Source organism: Symphodus melops (genome assembly GCF_947650265.1).
Source record: "Symphodus melops genome assembly, chromosome: 1".
Lineage (NCBI taxonomy): Eukaryota > Metazoa > Chordata > Actinopteri > Labriformes > Labridae > Symphodus > Symphodus melops.
This window is the reverse complement of record NC_136691.1, coordinates 2,056,834-2,077,473: the sequence shown is the minus strand read 5'-3', so window position 1 is coordinate 2,077,473 and position 20,640 is coordinate 2,056,834. Positions and strand designations below refer to the sequence as shown.

Here is a 20,640-nt window from a genome sequence, read left to right as displayed (position 1 = left end):
GTACTTTAATGGCAATCACCCTAATCACTCCTGGTTTCACCTTATTGTTTTGGACACTTAATACTAATCACTGCTCCCTTATGTTGCTGAGCACAATTTGCATTCCTGCATTGACTGTTTAATGACTGTACTCACACCTCTGGCACTACCTCAAACACCTCTGTACATGCACATGTAACTAGTTTCTAGAAGGTCAGCACTTTGTTTCTAAGGCTCTTTAACTGTTTACAGGTCTCTTTTAATCAGCACATGTTTTTCTCTCATCACAGGTTATGTACATTATACTATATAAGTTTTAAGTCCAATTGCTAATGCTAACTGCACAGGTTTAACATATAATTATGTTTATTCTTAGTCACATAGGGGCTGCTAAATCTTGTTTGGGGGTTTATTGTATACAGAGGGGAGGGGGGACAGCGGGTGTGTATTGTAACCAATGTCTTGTGTCCTGCCTGTCTGTATACTGCTACTGGATGCCCTGAATTTCCCTCTGGATCAATGAAGTATCTATCTATCTATCTATCTATCTATCTATCTATCTATCTATCTATCTATCTATCTATCTATCTATCTATCTATCTATCCATCTATCCATCTATCCATCCATCTATGCTGGAAATCCAATCAGTCAACAGCCTGAGAGCTCAGGGCAGGTTTTAAGCTTCCTTACAAAACGTTACTCTGAGCCCATCAGGTCAACCGAACTATGGATAACATTCATCAATCATGAAATCAAAAAATCATAATGATAACAACTCATTTACGCATTTAAGAAGGTCTCCAACCACAGCTTACATTTAGTTTTAAAGGAAGAATGTGCAACCCTTTTTCATCCAGCAGATGTCGCCATTGAGCACCAGCATGGACTCAAAACAAACTATGCTATTCTGAAGCCTCCGCTAATCTTTAGCGACACACCTCAGACCCCTCTCCCATCGTCGTAGCACGAAAATAAAATGAATTAGACCATAAAGAGGCACCATTAAGATCACCTGTGTGCTGCATTGTTGTTTGCATACAAACGTTAGCGCTCTTTAGTTACCATGTAGCTTCACATTACATGACTGTGATCTAAAAGACCCTTTCATACGAAGGGGAGGAGCCTGCCGTCCCGTCCATGTAAACACAGCCCTGACAACAACACAGCCAGCAGGACTCCAGCTTCTCCCTCACTGGAGACAGTCAGAACTCACACACACATTCACACAGGAGAGAGACTGGAGTTATGGTTTATTTATGTGTAAAATGTTGCTCATTCTTCCTTTAAAATCCTTTAATTCAGACGTCATGAAAGAGAACATCAGAAGTTGCATTTTTACCTGGTGTTGTCGGAGTTGTATCTTTTATTCCCTCAGCTGATGTTCCTCCTTTTCCTTTTGTTGAACATGATGTGGACAAAAAAAACAAAAGACATGAGGTTAAATATGTTATATTTAAACAGAAGATGAATCCAATAAAACCATTACCTGTTTCCTGATGTGAGGACAGATCTCTGACATTCAGCAGCAGTGTTTGTCCACTATTATTATCCGTCACTTTACAATACAGCGACTCATCAAGGTTGGACTTCAGATCAGGATGAGGAGATGTTAATATCACGTTTGCTGAACAGGTTCCCTGTGATGTCTCTGTCTCATTCATACGACCTTCATACAGCCACTGTACTGAGTGCCAACACCCAGTAGGTGTCAACACAGAGCAGATAAAGAAGGTGGGACCACGAGACTCCACTGGAGAAAAAGTGAGAGAAAGAAAACAGGAGTAAAGAAACATTTTCTTAAATATTCTGTTTATTGTTTTCAAATAAAGTTTGAGCAGTCAGAACTTACTGTAAATAACAGACAGAAAAACAATAACATCTTCAAGTGGTTCTTCTGATATGAACGGTCTGCAGGTGTAAAAACCAACATCTTCACATGTGACCTTTTTCATAGCCAGAGAACAGTTTGCTGCAACATTTAGTCTCTCAGCTTTGGCAACTTTGTTTTTATTTATATTTCCATCTCTAACAAGCTTTTCTCCTGAATTCCCAAGAACACGTTTGTAAATCCAAGAAACGTGGTCACAGCTCTGCTGATTTTCAGTCACTTTTCCACAAGGCAAAGTCACTTCATCTCCAGCTCTGACTGTGAAGAAGGTGATGTCTTCTCCAGTAACTGTTGATAAAGATGAGAGCAATAGAGAGGATTAAAAATACAAGTTAATGTGAAATATTTGAAAGGTTTTATGAGTAAATACAATAGAATTCTCTCTGAATAAACAAAGAAAACTGCACCATTAACTTTTAAAGAAAAATGCTGTCTTTTAAGGCTTCCATATTTCTTCCAGTTTAAATCAGTGTCAGAGCTCCTCTTCATCATGTGTGTGAAGTGTGTTGTTGTAAATTCACTCTGATCCTGTATTTGATCATGTCTATAAACCCCTCTATTTCAGCCCTGCTCAGAACAGGCTGTTTCTGTGTCTGTAGCTTTAAATATGTAAATGAGCGGTGTCTGACCACGCCCCCTCTCTGGAAGGGCTCGGGTGTACTCGCTGCTTTCTGGCTCCATGTCCTATTGTTTACGGTGAGAAGGCAGACTCAGAGGGCAGAACAAACACCTAGCTGTGGGAGTGTCACCCACCTGGGGGAGGGGCTACTGCCCTTTGTGATGTCATGAAGGGAAAGTCTCCAAACGGCCTGTTTGAGCACACATTTTCTGAGAAGTGGAGCAGGCAGAAGACGGAGAGGATGGACTTTTCTCATCATTGGGGGGTTTATAGATATGTTCAAATAACATGGAAAAGTAATCTTTGCAACTTGTAAAGAAGTTAAATTTGCATCTGGGTTTCTTCATGTAATGCAAATTTAACTTTATTCAACCTTTATTTGAATAGCGTCAATTCATGAGTGTTATCTCAAGACACTTTAGAAAAAAGCAGGTAGATGACCTTACTGTTTGTTAACATTACTAAACAGCAGGTACACAGACCATACTTATCGTTACGTTTACAAAAAGCAGGTGAAACACCTTACTTATAGACTGGTGTAGTAATGACATTTTTGTAGGCCAACCCGAAAAAATGGCGCCTGGTTCCTTTGGAAATTCGCCTATGGGAATTTTGCATTGGATTTTGGATCATTGCAGAAAGTAAACTCTGTCAAACACACGTTTCTGATGCGTTGTTGTTTTTTTTTAGCGGGATTTATTAATGTAAATATTATTTATCTTTTTTACCTTGTTTTATTTTATTTACCGTATCCTTTTATCTACATTGCACCGAGGGGAGGGGGGAAACGTAATTTCGATTTCACTGTATGTCTGACATATTTTGGAATTGACAAATAAAGAACCTTGAACCTTGATAATCTTTACAGATGAAAATCATTTATATGAAGTTTGAAGAGTTAATGCAGCCGAGAGAAGTAAAAAGCTAACGTTATGCTACAAGCTAACTACACCGTGGGCGGTTTATTATGACGTCACGACCGTTATGCTTCATTGATCTAATCAGCGGATTTGACAAGCTAGCTAAACGTTAGCTTAATAAGTTGTTTATTAACCTAATATTTGAAAGAACACTGAAAAACATGACTAGAGGCTGTAAGGAGGATTAGGGAGAGAGTTCCCGGCGTAATGTTTCCATGACAACCACTGTAGTTTCAGTTAGCTACTCGTTAGCAACCGCCGTTTAAAGTTCGCGTAGAAACTTTAAAAGTCACAAGTAGGGTCTTAGCTAACGTAGTTTTTCTGGTCTAACAAAACGTCACCATCTCTTCAGCTTGTGTGAACCACAGATCTTATTTCAGGCGTCTAAACACAAACACATTCAAAATCCACTTTGACTTTTAGAGTTAGGAACCCACGGCGCTAAAATGCTAACTCACTTCCTGGTTTTAGGACTCAAAACCAGTCTATTGCTATCAGGTTTTCCTGGCTTAGATTTTAAATAAAATAAAATACAGTTTCATTACCCTCACCTCCACACTCATGATGCAAACAAGACTCTGGAGAACTATACTGATGAAGCGCGCGCGCACACACACACACACACACCCACCCACACACACACACACACGCAACCTCGCATAAACAAACACCAGAACATCAAGCTTTCCCACATCTCTTGAAAAGTTTGTTCTTGACTGATACTTAATGAAATTAAAACTATTGTCTCTCTTTTTCTGTTTTGTCTGTTTTCAAATTTCTAATAAAAACAAGTTAAATATAATAGAACTATCTGGAGCGTGTCTTTATCTGTATATTGTTTTGAATATTCTTACCTGTGAGCAGAAGCATCAGAATCCCAATTAGAGACATTTTCATTCCTCTGAATCGACAGCTCTTGCTTCTTGTCTCGTTCTCACGACTTCAAAGGAAGAGTTGCAGCTTTTCCCTCTTATGACTTTAGTAACTCGAGTCTTTTTACCGTTCTTACGTCTCACTTGAAAATGTTTTGGTAAATTACTAAACGGCAAAAAATCCAGATGAGATCCGATGTGGAACAAATGTCACGAGCTGCAGTCGAGACAAACTCCAATTTGAACTGTAACAATGGGTGGCGTGTAAAAGTCTTCCTCCACTCGACGGTGACGCTTCACACAGGATGATAACAATCGTGTAAGGTGGCAATGCTTTAAGACGCCTGAGATTTGTTTGTTCCTCGTTGCTGTGGTTTGTCTTCTGAGAACTGAGAGGGAAGTGTCTGTGTGAAAGTGCATACATCAATAGAGCTGTGCAGGTTTGACCTCTTTCAGGAGGTAGCCGATTAGCACCGTAAAACTTATAAAAAAGAAAAAAAAATTCCAAAGAAATCAAGGTCAGTATGACACTGAAAAACCACGCGGACCACAGGAAACGCTCAAAACAGACAAAGAGGGAACGAAACATGCAAGCTTGCATTATGAAGAGCTGCATCCTGTAAAGGCATCAACCTCAGTGTAGGCGAAACCCTTTGAGCATTACACCTGCACATACACACACGATCTCCTGGATGATCTGGCTGCTGTGGTCAGAGTCACTGCAGGGCAGGAAATGAAAATCTACAGCGTGAATTCAAACATGAAGGTAGAATCCAGGAGGGCTGAGAAATTAAAATCGTTGCTAACTTTTAGCCTTCTGCCTCCTCGACTGGCAGGAAGCTTGTGTAGCATGTATAGAGTTTATACAGTGTTGTTATGTATTGCAGTTAATTTGATGTGGCTAGTAAATTATAAGAAGAAGACACTAGGGTTCTGCTGCTGGAGGGCAGGTGCAGCAAATAAAGAGACACAGTTGCATTTAAATGTGAAAATATATTGAATACCAGTGTACAAAACCCAAAATATCTACATACAGTTCATGAACCGGTTGGACATTCAAGACAAAATTCAATAATTGACAATGACAAAATGGTACTCCAGTGCAGTAGCCTGGTTCCCAAGTCCTTAATTGCATAAACAATTGATTCACTGAGCTTTAAAACAAACAGGTTATGGATTTGAGAGGTAATGATTCAAAAAGCACACAGTCCAGCAAGGTTTGGTTGTGATGCAGTTTTAATAGAGGATGTGGGAGGGCTGACAGACATCAACAGCAGCTACAGTTTGTTTCAGGCTCCTGGCCAGTTCAGTCGAGTCAAAAGGCACGCACAAGATAACAGCTCCCCAACACAGTGACAATGGTCTGGTTTCTAAAGTTTTAAACAGTTTTCACAGAATGAATGAACAAAGTCATTGTTGGAGAAACTGACCTGCAGCTGCTGTCTCTTGGCTTCTCTCCCACACACCTGAAGAGAATGAAGCCAGGGCAGCTTAACTAGTGCACCTTAGGATTGGTGAATCCACGTCACATGATCACCTCATGTGACAGGTGCATTTGAGGGAGTGGGAAATTTGAATGAACACTCCTGGGCCAAATTGAACCAGTGTTACACTTGTCCTTCGCTGCCTGTTAGAAGACGAGGAACATCTGATCACAGGTTTTCAATGTAGGTGAAATGAATTTGCATTTCACCAAATTAAGTATTGATATTCCTCGATGAGATGATGCGATCGATAGATTGAAACAGCTGTGTCACAACTTTAACTTTTTCATTTTGGAAATAAAGAAACATGAGTCTGTCTCCACACATGAGAGAAAACACTGATACATCAAAACTAAACTTTTAGTTTTAATAAAGAAACTCAAACTTACACAGAAAGTCAACAGGTTTTTTTATTGATGAGTACATTCACACATTTTTTTACCAGGAGTGTGACTTTATGTTTTGGCGAAGAAAAAAAAAAAGAGTATAGAAGTAGATTTAAAATAATAAAAGGTTATAAAAAGAGTAAATGTTAAAAATCTTGAGGCTGTGACACACAGAGCAGACGGCAATGAAGAACTGGAGATAAATGAATCCTCCAAACAGCCAATCAGAGGACACCGCATAAACAAGGGGCGATGAGCGCTCAGCGACGGTCCAATCAGGAGCGACAGTGGACGCTTTAAAAACTGAAATAAACAGGAAGTAAATTCTTGAAATGAAAAAACATTATGTTTCACGTTGAAGCCTTTTTGAGACGTCACAGGTCCTGATGTTGTCGCTCATTGGTTTCCTGCCGAGGCGTCATGGCCCACAGACTGAACGCTCGTCTTTATCTTCAACAATTTTGCTCCTGTGAAGAAAAAAAACCTGACAAACTTCAGATTATGTGATCATATTACAACATACTCTAAATGTTCCTTCTCTCTGTTTAAAGAACAACAGTGAACCCTTGAACACCAGAAAGACAAACGGCTGATTCTTCAGTTGTCGAACTCACAGCATTTTAATCCGTCTGAAGTTTTTTCTCTGTGGAGACAAAACAGTTCATATAAAAAAAATAAAAAACAGGTTGAACAAATATTCTAGTTCATAAAAAAAAGGACATTTAAAAAGTTCCTCACTCATAGTCCACGTCCAGATGTTGACCGCCACAACACTGATGATGAGTGCAGCGAGGAGCGCACAGACAATAATGACCCTGAGCCGAGCTGCAAAAGAGACTGAAAACACAGAAAGAGCTTTTTTTTAATCTTTTGCCACACATACACATTCACACACTTCCATCCATGCACATTTACACACCAACGAAGAAGCAGCAGGAGATACTTGGATTTTTTTTTTTACCCCAGGACACTTCGGATATGTTGCTGCAGGAGCTGGGAATCGAACCCCCACCCACTCTACCAACAGAGTTTGTCTGTTATTGACACTTTAGTAGACTTCACGAGGAGGCACAGATGGAGATTTGAATTTAACTGTATTATAGACTGTGATGTTATTGGGCGCTGCCTGAGTGATGTCATCCATCTGTTACTGCAGGAGGCTTTGATGTCACATGAGCGTCGGCTGCCAAGCTGCTGCAGATGTTCTACCAGTCTGTGGTGTCCAGCGTCCTCTTCTACGCAGTGGTGTGCTGGGGAGGAAGCTGCAAGAAGAGGGACGCAGCACGCCTGGACAGACTGGTGAGGAGGGCTGGCTCTATGATGGGTACAGAGCTGGACTCACTGGTGACAGTGGTAGAGAGGAGGACTCTGGACAAAATGCTCTCCATCATGGACAACACACACCACCCTCTGCACAGCACCTTCACCGGGCAGAGGAGCATGTTCAGTGACAGACTGCTGTCACAGTCGTGCTCCACGGACAGACTCAAGAACTCATTTGTCCCCCTATAGGCCATAAGACTGTACAACACTTCACTGTCACGGCAGGGAACAAGCACACAGTAAACCCTGGACTCATTTTTCACTTTTTTCTCTCACTCCCCATCTGCACTGCTGACCTCAGAGTCAGCCTCCATTTGGACACTTTAATGCATATTGATATTCACCTTACTGAGCACTGGTCACTTTAATGACAATCATGTCTGGTTTCATCCTACTGTTGTGTTTAGCTACATCTGTAATGGTTGACATGATCACCCTAACTAGGTCAAGTTTCACTCTATTGTCTTCAACACTTAATGCTAATCTGCTCCTCAATAGTTGGGTACTTTAATGGCAATCACCCTAATCACCTCATGGTTTCACCTTATTGTTTTGGACACTTAAAACTAATCACTGCTCCCTTATGTTGCTGAGCACAATTTGCATTCCTGCATTGACTGTTTAATGACTGTACTCACACCTCTGGCACTACCTCAAACACCTCTGTACATGCACATGTAACTAGTTTCTAGAAGGTCAGCACTTTGTTTCCAAGGCTCTTTAACTGTTTACAGGTCTCTTTTAATCAGCAGATGTTTTTCTCTCATCACAGGTTATGTACATTATACTATATAAGTTTTAAGTCCAATTGCTAATGCTAACTGCACAGGCTTAACCTGTACTCTTAATCACATAGGGGCAGCTAAATCTTGTTTGGGGGTTTATTGTATACAGAGGGGAGGGGGGACAGCGGGTGTGTATTGTAACCAATGTCTTGTGTCCTGCCTGTCTGTATACTGCTACTGGATGCCCTGAATTTCCCTCGGGATCAATGAAGTATCTATCTATCTATCTATCTATCTATCTATCTATCTGTCTGTCTATCTGTCTATCTGTCTATCTGTCTATCTATCTATCTATCTATCTATCTATCTATCTATCTATCTATCTATCTATCTATCTATCTATCTATCTATCTATCTATCCATCTATGCTGGAAATCCAATCAGTCAACAGCCTGAGAGCTCAGGGCAGGTTTTAAGCTTCCTTACAAAACGTTACTCTGAGCCCATCAGGTCAACCGAACTATGGATAACATTCATCAATCATGAAATCAAAAAATCATAATGATAACAACTCATTTACGCATTTAAGAAGGTCTCCAACCACAGCTTACATTTAGTTTTAAAGGAAGAATGTGCAACCCTTTTTCATCCAGTAGATGTCGCCATTGAGCACCAGCATGGACTCAAAACAAACTATGCTATTCTGAAGCCTCCGCTAATCTTTAGCGACACACCTCAGACCCCTCTCCCATCATCGTCCCACGAAAGAGAAATGAATTAGAGCATAATTAGGCAACATTAAGATCACCTGTGTGCTGCATTGTTGTTTGCATGCAAACGTTAGTGCTCTTTAGTTACCATGTAGCTTCACATTACATGACTGTGATCTAAAAGACCCTTTCATACAGAAGGGGAGGAGCCTGCCGTCCCGTCCATGTAAACACAGTTCTGACAACAACACAGCCAGCAGGACTCCAGCTTCTCCCTCACTGTAGACAGTCAGGACTCACACATTCACACAGGAGAGAGAGACTGGAGTTATGGTTTATTTATGTGTAAAATGTTGCTCATTCTTCCTTTAAAATCCTTTAATTCAGACGTCATGAAAGAGAACATCAGAAGTTGCATTTTTACCTGGTGTTGTCTCTTTTATTCCCTCAGCTGATGTTCCTCCTTTTCCTTTTGTTGAACATGATGTGGACAAACAAAACAAAAGACATGAGGTTAAATATGTTATATTTAAACAGAAGATGAATCCAATAAAACCGTTACCTGTTTCCTGATGTGAGGACAGATCTCTGACATTCAGTAGCAGTGTTTGTTTACTGATCCGATCCGTCACTTTACAATACAGTGACTCATCAAGGTTGGACTTCAGATCAGGATGAGGAGATGTTAATGTCACGTTTGCTGAACAGGTTCCCTGTGATGTCTCTGTCTCATTCATACGACCTTCATACAGCCACTGTACTGAGTGCCAACACCCAGTAGGGGTCAACACAGAGCAGATAAAGAAGGTGGGACCACGAGACTCCACTGGAGAAAAAGTGAGAGAAAGAAAACAGGAGTAAAGAAACATTTTCGTATATATTCTGTTTATTGTTTTCAAATAAAGTTTGAGCAGTCAGAACTTACTGTAAATAACAGACAGAAAAACAATAACATCTTCAAGTGGTTCTTCTGATATGAACGGTCTGCAGGTGTAAATACCAACATCTTCACGTGTGACGTTTTTTATAACCAGAGAACAGTTTGCTGCAACATTTAGTCTCTCAGCTTTGGCAACTTTGTTTTTATTTATATTTCCATCTCTAACAAGCTTTTTTCCTGAATTCCCAAGAACACGTTTGTAAATCCAAGAAATGTGGTCACAGTTCTGCTGATTTTCAGTCACTTTTCCACAAGGCAAAGTCACTTCATCTCCAGCTCTGACTGTGAAGAAGGTGATGTCTTCTCCAGTAACTGTTGATAAAGATGAGAGAGACATGTTTTTGTTTATGGTCACATATTATACAATAACTCTAACATGTCTCTAATCTGTCTACAAACCCCCCAATAATGAGAAAAGTCCATCCTCTCCGTCTTCTGCCTGCTCCACTTTTCAGAAAATGTGTGCTCAAACAGGCCGTTTGGAGATTTTCCCTTCATGACATCACAAAGGGCAGTAGACAGACAACAGCCAAACTAAATAAAACTGTAAAAGCTACCAACCTTAAATTGACGTCTACCATATAAAAAAGGAAAGAAAGAAAGTTTGAAGTTTCGTTCGACTTTCAATGCAAACAAGTCAACTCTGGAGAACTTTTCCAAAGAAACACACAATCTCGCATAAACCATCGAAACAATGCAACACAAAATCAAGCTATATACCACACCTGTCTTTGTCTGTAAGTGTTGTTCATGGCTGATATTCAATGCCCACTATAGTGTCTTTGTGTTTTGTCTGAAATGTCTTTTGACATTAAATCAAAAAGTCAAAAGTAAACTATCATTAGCTGCTGAACTTAAAACGTAGAACTCTTTAAAATACAGTTAGAAAAAACCTGAAACGTGTCTTTATGCCTGGATGGTTTTGAATATTATTCTTACCTGTGAGCAGAAGCATCAGAATCCCAATTAGAGACATTTTCATTCTTCTGAATCGACGGGTCTTGCCTCGTGTCGTCTCGTCCTCAAAGACTCTGAAGAGTTACAGCTTTTACTTCCTCTTCTACACCTTCAGTAACTCAACTCTTTTTCCCCCGTTCTTACGTCTTACTTGATGTTTTTGGTAAATTGCTAAAAGGCTAAAAATCCAGATGAGATCCGACGTGGAACAAATGTCATGAGCTGCAGTCAGAGTAAGTCCAAGTCAAATTGTGATCTTCAAAAATGGGTTGCATGTCAAAGTATTCGTCCACTCGTCTATGTTTAAACCACACGGTACAGGATGATAACACATGGGTTAGTTGGCAACACTTTAAGACGCCTGATTGGTCGTTTCTCTTTGATGTGGTTTGTTCTCTTCTCAGAACTGAGAGGAAAGTGTGAACGTGGGCACTTCAACAGAGCGGTGCAGGTTTGACCTCTTTTAGAGAAACCTGATTAGCTCCATAAAACTCTTAAAATCAAGCTAAAGATTTTATTCTAAAATCACATTAAAATATTTGATTGATCGTTCAGACCAAGAAGACAAGAAGTCCAGTTTAAAAAGTCAAATAAAGCAAATTTGAAAAGAAAAAGAGGTCAGTCTGATACACTGAAAAACCCCGTGGACCACAGGAAACTCTGACAACAAAGAGACACAGCGGGTACGAAACATGCAAGCAAAGTCTCATTATGGAGGGCTGCATCCTGTCAAGCAGAGGGTCCAAACCACCGGGCCGCGGACCGGCACCGTAGATCATTACATGCCGGACGGCAAAGAAAGAATACACCGGTTTAAAGTTCAATGCATTTTATTTTTATTAGTCTTCTGGGTTTTTTTGTTTGAAAAAAATGCCATTTCCGTCCGAGTATCACTCCTGCATGTGACTCGTCTCGGCTTTTTTTCCATGCATCAGTAAGTCCGCAAGCTAACAGTCGAAAAAAATGACCCAAAAACAAACGTCACTGCAGAGCTTCTTTTCAAGGAAGGAAGAGCCGACGCCAGACAGGTTTCAATATGCAAAAAGAAAGCTGCATCAACTTAAAGTCAATAAAGCTTAAATTATTAAATTTAAGAAACTGGTGTCGACAGAAAGCCACCAGTACTTTAAAAAAAAATCAGAAAAATCATCTTAAACTATATTTATACTCATAGTTTAAAATATGTGGCGTTAGATAAAAACGGCAACATATGCAGGACTTTGTCATGCAAAGGTCAGAGTGGGGACAGCTGGTTATGCAAACAGGAAATCCTCATTAAACCAGAGTGTCGTATTTATGTTCGAGTGGTGGCCGAGGCTTACGAAGACAGGAAACACTGAGGTGCGGGACGAACAACAAGACATGAAACAAAAGAACGAGAACGAGAAAACTAAACTGGAAACACCGAGCATATATAAAACTAAAATATACAATTAAACAAAAAATCCAGCATAACCGATCTCTATGGTGCAAAACAAACAAGTTGCATAATGAATGAATAGCTTATATAATGACAAAAATTTTTTAAATTGCTGCAAAGTTATTCCTTAAAAGCAACATTTAAAGCTTTCTTAAAATGGTTTAACAGGAAGTGAGATCTGAAACTGAAATATTCACAATCATGTTGCTTCTATTTCCCTTTTTTCACTTCGACGTTGCTTTTTTGGCGTCTGAATGAGGCATCGTGACCTCTCGATGTTCTGAGACTTCTGAACTTTCATCTTCATCATTTTGCTCCTGTCAGAAGAAAAACAACAAACATCAGATTCTCAGTTAAAAAGACAAATATTTCACTTCTTTCGTTCCGACAATACGATAAAAGCAGCAGTATGTAACACTGACCCCTTGTGTTTAAAATGGGTACTGCAGTCTAAACTCTAATCATCACAGAGAGCTGTCTGGCTCCGCCCCCTCCTCTCTAGAGTGGCTGCTCACACAGGTCACCATGTCGTGCACACTGTAGCTTCAGTATTTAGCCAGCTCTGCATGTGGTGGACACTGTAGCTTCAGTGTTTAGCCAGCTCTGCATGTGGTGGACACTGTAGCTTCAGTGTTTAGCCAGCTCTGCATGTGGTGGACACTGTAGCTTCAGTGTTTAGCCAGCTCTGCATGTGGTGGACACTGTAGCTTCAATGTTTAGATGCAACAATGCAGCAGCCAGTATGTCCTCCTTCTAACTTTAGATTCTGCTCCTGAATGCTCTGGATCTGATTGGACCAGAGAAGGTAGGCGGGGCTTTGAAGGCCGTTTTGGACGCCCCTGGGTTTGCCAGATATGAGAGCAGTTATCAGGTCAAACCAACAGTTCAGCAGATTCTTATTAAATAAAACGACCAGCTTCCAGAAAACAACCGATTCATCGTACAGACTAAAACAGCGTCACGAAGCAACAGTCTCACCTTTAATTTTCGCCCATATGTTGACCGACACAACAGTTGTTATGAGTGCTGCCAGTCCAACAGAGATAACTATAAACCTGAGCCGACCTGGAAATAAAAACAGGAAAGAAAAATGAATCATAGCAGATATTTTAGCTGGAGTCTTTTACCAACCGTTATTTAAATCGACTGAGTAAAAGAACTTTTTCGCAAGGGGTTGACACAGTCTCCTCTTGTCGATCCCCTTGTGACACAATCAGTACCATTTCTTCTGTTGATGTAGGCAACAGGTGGCGATGCAGTCCCAGTTTAAAACCTCAACATTGTCCCTGTCTGACATTTACAGTTGCAGGCGTTGCATTTTTTAACGACATGCATATTAGAAATGTTGATCCAACATGTCTCTGTACCTTTGTAGATCTTCGTGAGCTCCTCTGTTAGTTCCCTCTCTGACGATGGACTTCCTTTTTATTAAAAAGAACAACACACAAAGCAAAACGAAATGCTCACTGATCATATGAAAATAATAAAACAGATCGTTTTAAGTGTTGAAACAGCAAATTAAAACTCGTACCTGTTTTCACACACGAGGTGTGAGAGACATTACACAGCAGCGTTTGTCCGCTCCGATTATCCGTCACGTTGCAAAACAGCAACGCGTCCAAGTTTGACCTCTGAACAAGATGGTGATTCCTCAGCATCACTCTGGCTGAACAGGCGCTCTGTAATGTCTGGATGTCTTCCAGGCCGCCTCTGTACAGCCACTGCACGGCGTGCCAACACCTGTCATACCTGATCACGGAGCAGTAAAAGATGTGCGCACCGTGAGACTCCACTGAAGAGAGACAGAACAGAGCACGATTAACTTTGATCCCGATGTTTCAGGACATTTGGACATTTTCGTCACACTTACTGAATATAACAGAGAGATACACGAGAGCATCGGGGACTCGTTCTCCTGGTCTGAACTGTCTGCAGACGTAACGGCCAGCATCCCCACGTGTGACATTCGTGATAACCAGAGAACAGTCCTCGTTCAGTCGCTTCGATGCAGCGTTGGCAATCTCGGTTTTTCTCACGCGTCCGTGTGCAACCAGCTCTTCTGCTGCGTCACCACCGTCACGACTGTAAAGCCAAGAGGTCTGCTCACAGTTCTGCTGAGTCTTTATCACATTTGCACACGGCACAGCGACTTCAATTCCAACCCTGACTGTGTAGGAGAGTTCGCTCAGTCCGGTCTCTGCTGTTGAAAATTTAAAAAAATGCACGTTTGTTTTTGTTTCATTGCTGTTTGACGTGTTGTTAAATGGTGTGTGCATGTTTTGTATATTCTTACCTGCAAACAGAAGCATCAGCATGACAACTAGAGACATTTTTAGAAATGCCTCGTCTTGCTCTTGTGTCTCTTGTTTTCACACCTTTTACTGACAAATTTCCTGACCAAGCTTTTCGTTACAGGCTCAAAGCAACAACTTCCTGAGGCGCTTGAGAAGTGTAAGTGTGACTTCCGTCTTGCGAGATGACTCTTTCTCACCTCCCCACCTTTAGGTGTTTAAAATGTTGATGATCAGCTCTTTATCTCTCTGACTTTCTTATTGGTATCTTAACGGCTCAAAGTAAATGCTGCCCTGCTTAGATAAAATTAAACGAGCCACTGGTGCATTTCTTTTCTTTTTTTAAGAGCAGTCAGAATGAGAACTGCTCAGTCTTGATTTTGGCTCCGTCACAGCACTGACACTGCACTTGTTCATGCATTAAGTGACTCTGCAGACTCTGGTTCAGCGTTCGGGCACCATTTCCTGCTCCCACTGTCTCAAGGACCTCAAGGTCTAATTCATGAAGCACTGTTGATATTTTCTCCATCTGACTGTGTGAGGACGGATTTAAAGATCTCCTGCAGCCATCACTGATGCACAGCTGTTTGCTCTGCAGTCCAGTGAAGGGTCAAAATACAGACTTTGATGTTATTTTAAGATGAAGTATTTGTGGCCTTCCCATGCTAAGTCATGCTATGCTAACTTTGACACAGGCCTCTCAGCCGCCAGCTTGATGTTATCATACAGTATGGAGGGGCTTTGTAACATTACTGCACACATGTATGAATCTTACTCTCGAGGCCGCTGGATTGTCCTGTGACTCCGATGACGACTCATTTGTCAACAACGTAGCTTAAATTGACCATATTTTCAAATCTCTGTATCAAGAAACGATGTATGTATCGACCTGCACTGGTCACACGAGACTTGATCACATTTCTCTAAAAAGATTTGATCCCTCATCTCTGTATCTGTGTCCTTCTTCTTCAACTGCAATTTGACATGTTTGTGTCCACATTTATTTCATTGCTGTTATAGGGGATGTGATGGTGAGGTTTTATTTTCCCAAACAGTAAAATATGAAACCAATCAGTTCCACTGAGAAATGTACGGTCCAATTATACCACAAAAAATGAACAAAGAATAAAACTTCAAAAGACGTTAGGAAGCATTTATTTTATGATATCATGACGTCCCTTTAAGGCTTGGGACTGATTCAAATCCAGCTGTTCAAAAACATTGTAAAAAAAAAATTAACACATTAATATCAGTGCTATAAATGAAAATCATTGATTATTTTAAGCCAAGCTATGGCAAAGCTATACCTCCAAAGTAAGGCCCAATCACTTATTTTAAAAATCACCAATTCATACATATCCATCTTATCTGGATACGCTTTACAATAAATCACATGAGATAAGACGCAGGAAGGATTTCTCCTTTGTAATCCTGTGGTTAGTCCCGACCCCAGCAAGGGTGGCAAAAAATTCAAATGGGGTCACCTGAAATTTGTATTGAATGATCAATAAAAATATATGTATGTATTGGAATATATTGAACATATAACAAATGCCAAAACAATAAACTTGCAGAGTGTCTGTCTGTCAGCCATTAAGCAGCCTTTAGTCCTCTGTCCACAATAATACACACAACAGACAGCATGTGAAGGGTGTTGGACCTTAGAGGATGGGTCGGTGACTACAGGGGAACGGGTTCCAACAGGGGTCTGACCATGAAGGGCCCTAAAAGTGAGGGTGAGATCTTTTACCTTAACCCTATAAACCACAGGGAGCCAAAATGTGGAATAAAATGTGTTTACATGGAAGACAATTGATCAACTATTACATCAGTGAAAACAGAAAACTTGTGTGTGTGTTTGGTGTCTGGGGTCAAGGCGGGGTCCAGAGCCAATAAAAGGTTGGGAACCACTGGCGTAAACTGATCTGTCAGTTGTTGCTATTTGGAGTCTGAAAAAAAGGCAACATGGCGCCCCAGACCGTCTCGGACGGCCGAACCATCATCTTCATCATTTCACCCCTGTAAGAACAAAAACTACAAACTTCAGGTTTATGGGACAGAACAGTTCCCCTTCTTCCTCCAGCAACGAAAATGTAAAATCAACAGTTCTATATGTTCTCGTTGATGAACGAGAAACAAAATCAAGTGTTTTAATATTCACTTTTTAAAGTCCCAGCATTGTGAACCATGTGTGTTTTCCTCTCTGTGTTAAAAACAGATTGCATGTGAAGGTTCTCACCTTTGACTCTTGTCCATATGTTGACCATCACAACGGTGGTTATGAGAACGGCCAGTCCAACAGAGACTATTATAAACCTGAGTCGACCTGAAGATAAAAACAGATAAGAAAGACAGAAACGTGTCACTCTACGTCGTTTTAGTTGTTCCTTTTCGAGAGTCAGTGAGTATCCCGCTTATGAGCCTTAGGTTTTTAGCCTATTCAGGATACGGTGTTTACATGCACAACAAGAAACCTGGATTTTCATATCCCTGAAGACTTGATAGCCACTAGCCCTAGCAAGTGAAGGAAGTCAACACAGACTTTCTTCTCCCCAGTAACGTTTTCCAGCTCATACTGGGCGTTCTGAAGCGTTCCCAGGCCAGATGGGATCTACTGTATAATCCCTCCAGCGAGCTCTGGGTCTACCTCCCAGTTGGGGAGACGCCCAAACCCCCTCAACTGGCTCCTTTTCGATGGGAAGGAGCAGCGACTCCCCCTGATTGTCTGAGCCCAACCATCATCCAGAGGAAGCTCAGTTCGGCCGCTTGTATCGGCGATCTTATTCTTTCGGTACCCACCCACAACTCATGACCATAAGTGAGGGTTGTGATGAAGACTGACCGGTAAATCAAGAGCTTTTCCCTTCAGGCTCAGCTCCCTTTTTTACCAATATTGTCCAGCACAACAGTCTGACGTCTCTTTATAAAAGCCAGAGACAGAATGCGATGTTGAAATGTTCCGTCGGTACCTTTGTTGGTTGGAGTGTCCTCCTCTGCGGGCGTTGTTTGATTTCTCGACGTCCATGGACTTCCTGATATTTAAGTGGAATAGAAAACAAACACATCAAGTTGAGCATCGTAACAGAGTGAATAAAGAAGAACTCCTGAAACAGACATGTGATCAAATGAATCAACACGTACCTTGTTTCTCACATGAGGGGTGAGAGTTGGCGTTACACAGCAGGGTTTGTCCGCTGTGATGATCCGTCACAATGCAAAACAGCATCTCGTGGAAGGTTGACTTCTGACTAAGAGGAGCCGGGAACGTCGCCCTGGCCGAACACGTAGTCTGTGATGTCTTCATGTCATTACCACTGCCTTTATACAACCACTGTACTGCGTGCCAACACCCGGAATACGTGTCCACTGAGCAGTAAAACGACCCTTCACCAGACTGCAGTCTCCCAACTGGTTGAAATATCGCAAGAGAAAGAAAACTTCTCGCTGTAATCGTCAATACTCTTGTGTTTCAGGACATTTGGCATCAGAACTTACTGTGAATAACAGACAGAGACACCAGGGCATCCTCAACGCCTTCTTCCAATTTCACCCGTCTGCAGGTGTAATGACCAGCATCCCCGTGTGTCACCTGCTTTATAACCAGAGAACAGTCCACCGGGACTCTCAGCCTCTTGGAGATCCATGTGTTGCTGATGATTCCACGTGTAACCAGCTCGACTGATCCGACATGTTGTTGGCGGATGAACCAAGAGGTGCTGTCGCAGTTCTGCTGATTTTTGCTGATCACATTTCCACAAGGCAAAGTCACGTCCGCTCCAAGTCCCACGGTGAAGGAGGGGGTTTGGTCTACTGTTACTGATGCTGAATATGAGAGATGAAGAAGAGCAGATGAATCAGTTGGTCTGAATTCATTTTTACCTGTTATCAGCAGCATCAGTATCACAGACAGAGACATCCCCCCCCCCCCCGAACCCGGACATGTTTTATGTTCTTTGGCTCCGCCTCCTCAGTTCCTGTGTTTCCTGGGTTATTATGAGCCGGATATGTTGGTGAAGACATTTGAGTGCTCAAGTTGGTCAGGTTTCTGTTTGGGTTCTTTTCTTTTTTTTTTTAAGGGTTTGGTAGTTGTTGTTGTTGTTGGGGGTTTGTGTTGTTCTGGTTGCCATGGTGTTTTGTTTTTGTTTGGGTTCTTATGTTGTGTATGTTATGTTCATGAATGCTTATGGACGCTTACACACCCCTACCTGCTCGTTTACTTTGGATATTTTGTACGATCTTCTTCATGAACTTAACCTTAACCCTAACCCAACACTAACCGTATTGTTCTCCTCATCTGAACTGGAACAACCAACATCATCATTTGTGACATTTTTTATAACCAGAGAACAGCCCTCTGTAGCATTTAGCCTCTTAGCTTTAGCAATCTCATTTTTACTCATATTCCTGTGTGTAACTAGCTCTACCGTGTCCCAAATATACCGACTGAAAAGCCAAGAAGTCCTGTCACATTTCTGCTGATCTTGAATCATAGTTCCACAAGACAAAGTCACATAATCTCCAAATCTGACTGTGAGGGAGGGGGGTATCAACTCCGGTTACAGCTGGTGAAGGTCGGTGTTCAATCATGCATCATAAGCACTAACGTTAGAATTATGAAATCAAGCGTGATAAAAAGGGAATTTAACAGACAACATTTAGAGTGAACAGTAGATTCTTACCTGTAACCAGCAGCATGAGAATCACAGTAAAAGAGAGTTTCGTCCTTCTGAATTGATGCATCTCGCTTCGTTGTCTTGACCTCTTGTTGTCTTGCTTTTCTAAGTCTAACTTCCTGTTCAGGTATTTCTTTTATAGTCTTAGATCATCTTCCTGTGGTAAAGGAGGCTTCCTGTCAGAGACCTGAGACTTTATCCCCTTAGTTCTGTAAGCAGAGAGCCCATTTGCTTTTTCTCTCTTAGTACTCGTGACCCCATGTGCTGAGACTCCAGTCCTCGTAGCGGGCGGCCCAGGTTTGAAACCCGTATTTAATTTCCCATTCTCTCTCTCCCTTATTTCCCACTCTACTGACTGCCCTGTCTCTTTAAACAATAAACATTAAAAAGACACTAGACAAATTATATTAAAAATGAATACAGGATTCAGTTATACAAAACACAATGTGAGAGATGGAGAGCTGTTTTATTAAAAAACATAGCAAATTAGCGTTAGCCAAACATTAGCAAAAAAGTATAAAAACAGGGAAGACAAGCTTATCTACATTGTGACATCATTACAATAAATTAAAATCGTTTACTTTCTTTTTTCTCTTTTACACACATTTTTTAATCCTGGTTTACACTCTGTTATGGAGAGACATGCTTATCGTACATACATAGGTCCAGGACACAAACAGAACCTGTGGATGCGAACTAGTGGAGAGATGCAACTATGCTAAAAACATTTAACCAATCTTTGTTGATTGGTTAAATGTTTTTAGCATAGTTGAACTGTCGTTCATTTGCTGCTCTGTGTGCCCTTGAATTGCCCCCCGATTTAAATTGAATGTCAGAGTGAGGCTACTACACGGGGAGCACACCAGAGCTGTCAGGGGTTCAGTGCCTTGCTCAAGAGCACCTCTGCAGTATTCAGGAAGTGAACTGGCGCCTCTTTAGCAACCAGATGAATTTCCATATTTTGACCGGAGCTTGAGCCAGCGGCCCTCCGGATTCAAACCCAAGTCCCTACAGACTGAGCTATTGCTGCACCTGATAAACTACGGCAAAGCTGAAGCAAAATGTTTGAAATCTTTAAAACAAATCTGGAGTTGTTGGGGCGCCATCAGCCTTGTGGGTTGTTGGCTCACCCCACACCTGTAAAGGCCATAGTCCTCAAAAAGGGCAGTCTAAGTTTGGAATCTGACCCGTGGCTGCTTCTCTTCTTCCTCATGTGAACTGGTGTTTTCAGGTGATCTTGATCTTGACGTTGTTGCTCACTGGAATCTGACAGAAGCATCCGGACCTCTTGAGTTTTCATAGATGACTGAAGCTTCACCTTCATCATTTTCAACCTGAGAAGAGAAAATGCAACAAATTTGATTTTCTCACATAAAGACACAATTATACATCCGTCTTAGATTCAAAAACTGAAGTTTTACTGGATTTAAAGAAAAGTTAACTCTCAAATAT

At 41.2% G+C, this 20,640-nt stretch overlaps 3 protein-coding genes across 5 annotated transcripts in view; all 3 read right to left on the bottom strand.

Annotated features, from left to right (window-relative positions):
* Positions 1–20,640, bottom strand: part of LOC306832352 (uncharacterized protein) — a 46,801-nt gene that overhangs the window by 24,571 nt on the left and 1,590 nt on the right. The gene's annotated exons all lie outside the window — the stretch shown is intronic.
* On the bottom strand, positions 10,381–14,836 carry LOC306832375 (uncharacterized protein). Of its 3 annotated transcripts, none has more exons than XM_079357013.1 (5): positions 14,095–14,836; positions 13,756–14,016; positions 13,592–13,645; positions 13,203–13,289; positions 10,381–12,541 (listed from the first exon to the last, which is right to left on the bottom strand). In XM_079357013.1, exons 1-5 carry the CDS (start codon positions 14,552–14,554, stop codon positions 12,531–12,533), a joined length of 873 nt encoding a protein of 290 aa, XP_079213139.1. In that variant the 5' UTR covers positions 14,555–14,836; the 3' UTR covers positions 10,381–12,530. The 3 variants fall into 3 exon arrangements, with proteins under 3 accessions (XP_079213139.1, XP_079213140.1, XP_079213138.1); XM_079357014.1 differs by lacking the exon at positions 10,381–12,541 and having other exon boundaries at positions 13,089–13,289; positions 14,095–14,424; positions 14,518–14,836; XM_079357012.1 differs by lacking the exon at positions 10,381–12,541 and having other exon boundaries at positions 13,089–13,289.
* Positions 15,648–18,413, bottom strand: LOC306832384 (uncharacterized protein). The gene is made up of 5 exons (XM_079357034.1): positions 18,011–18,413; positions 17,657–17,923; positions 17,485–17,547; positions 16,755–16,841; positions 15,648–16,534 (listed from the first exon to the last, which is right to left on the bottom strand). Exons 1-5 carry the CDS (start codon positions 18,408–18,410, stop codon positions 16,524–16,526), a joined length of 828 nt encoding a protein of 275 aa, XP_079213160.1. The 5' UTR covers positions 18,411–18,413; the 3' UTR covers positions 15,648–16,523.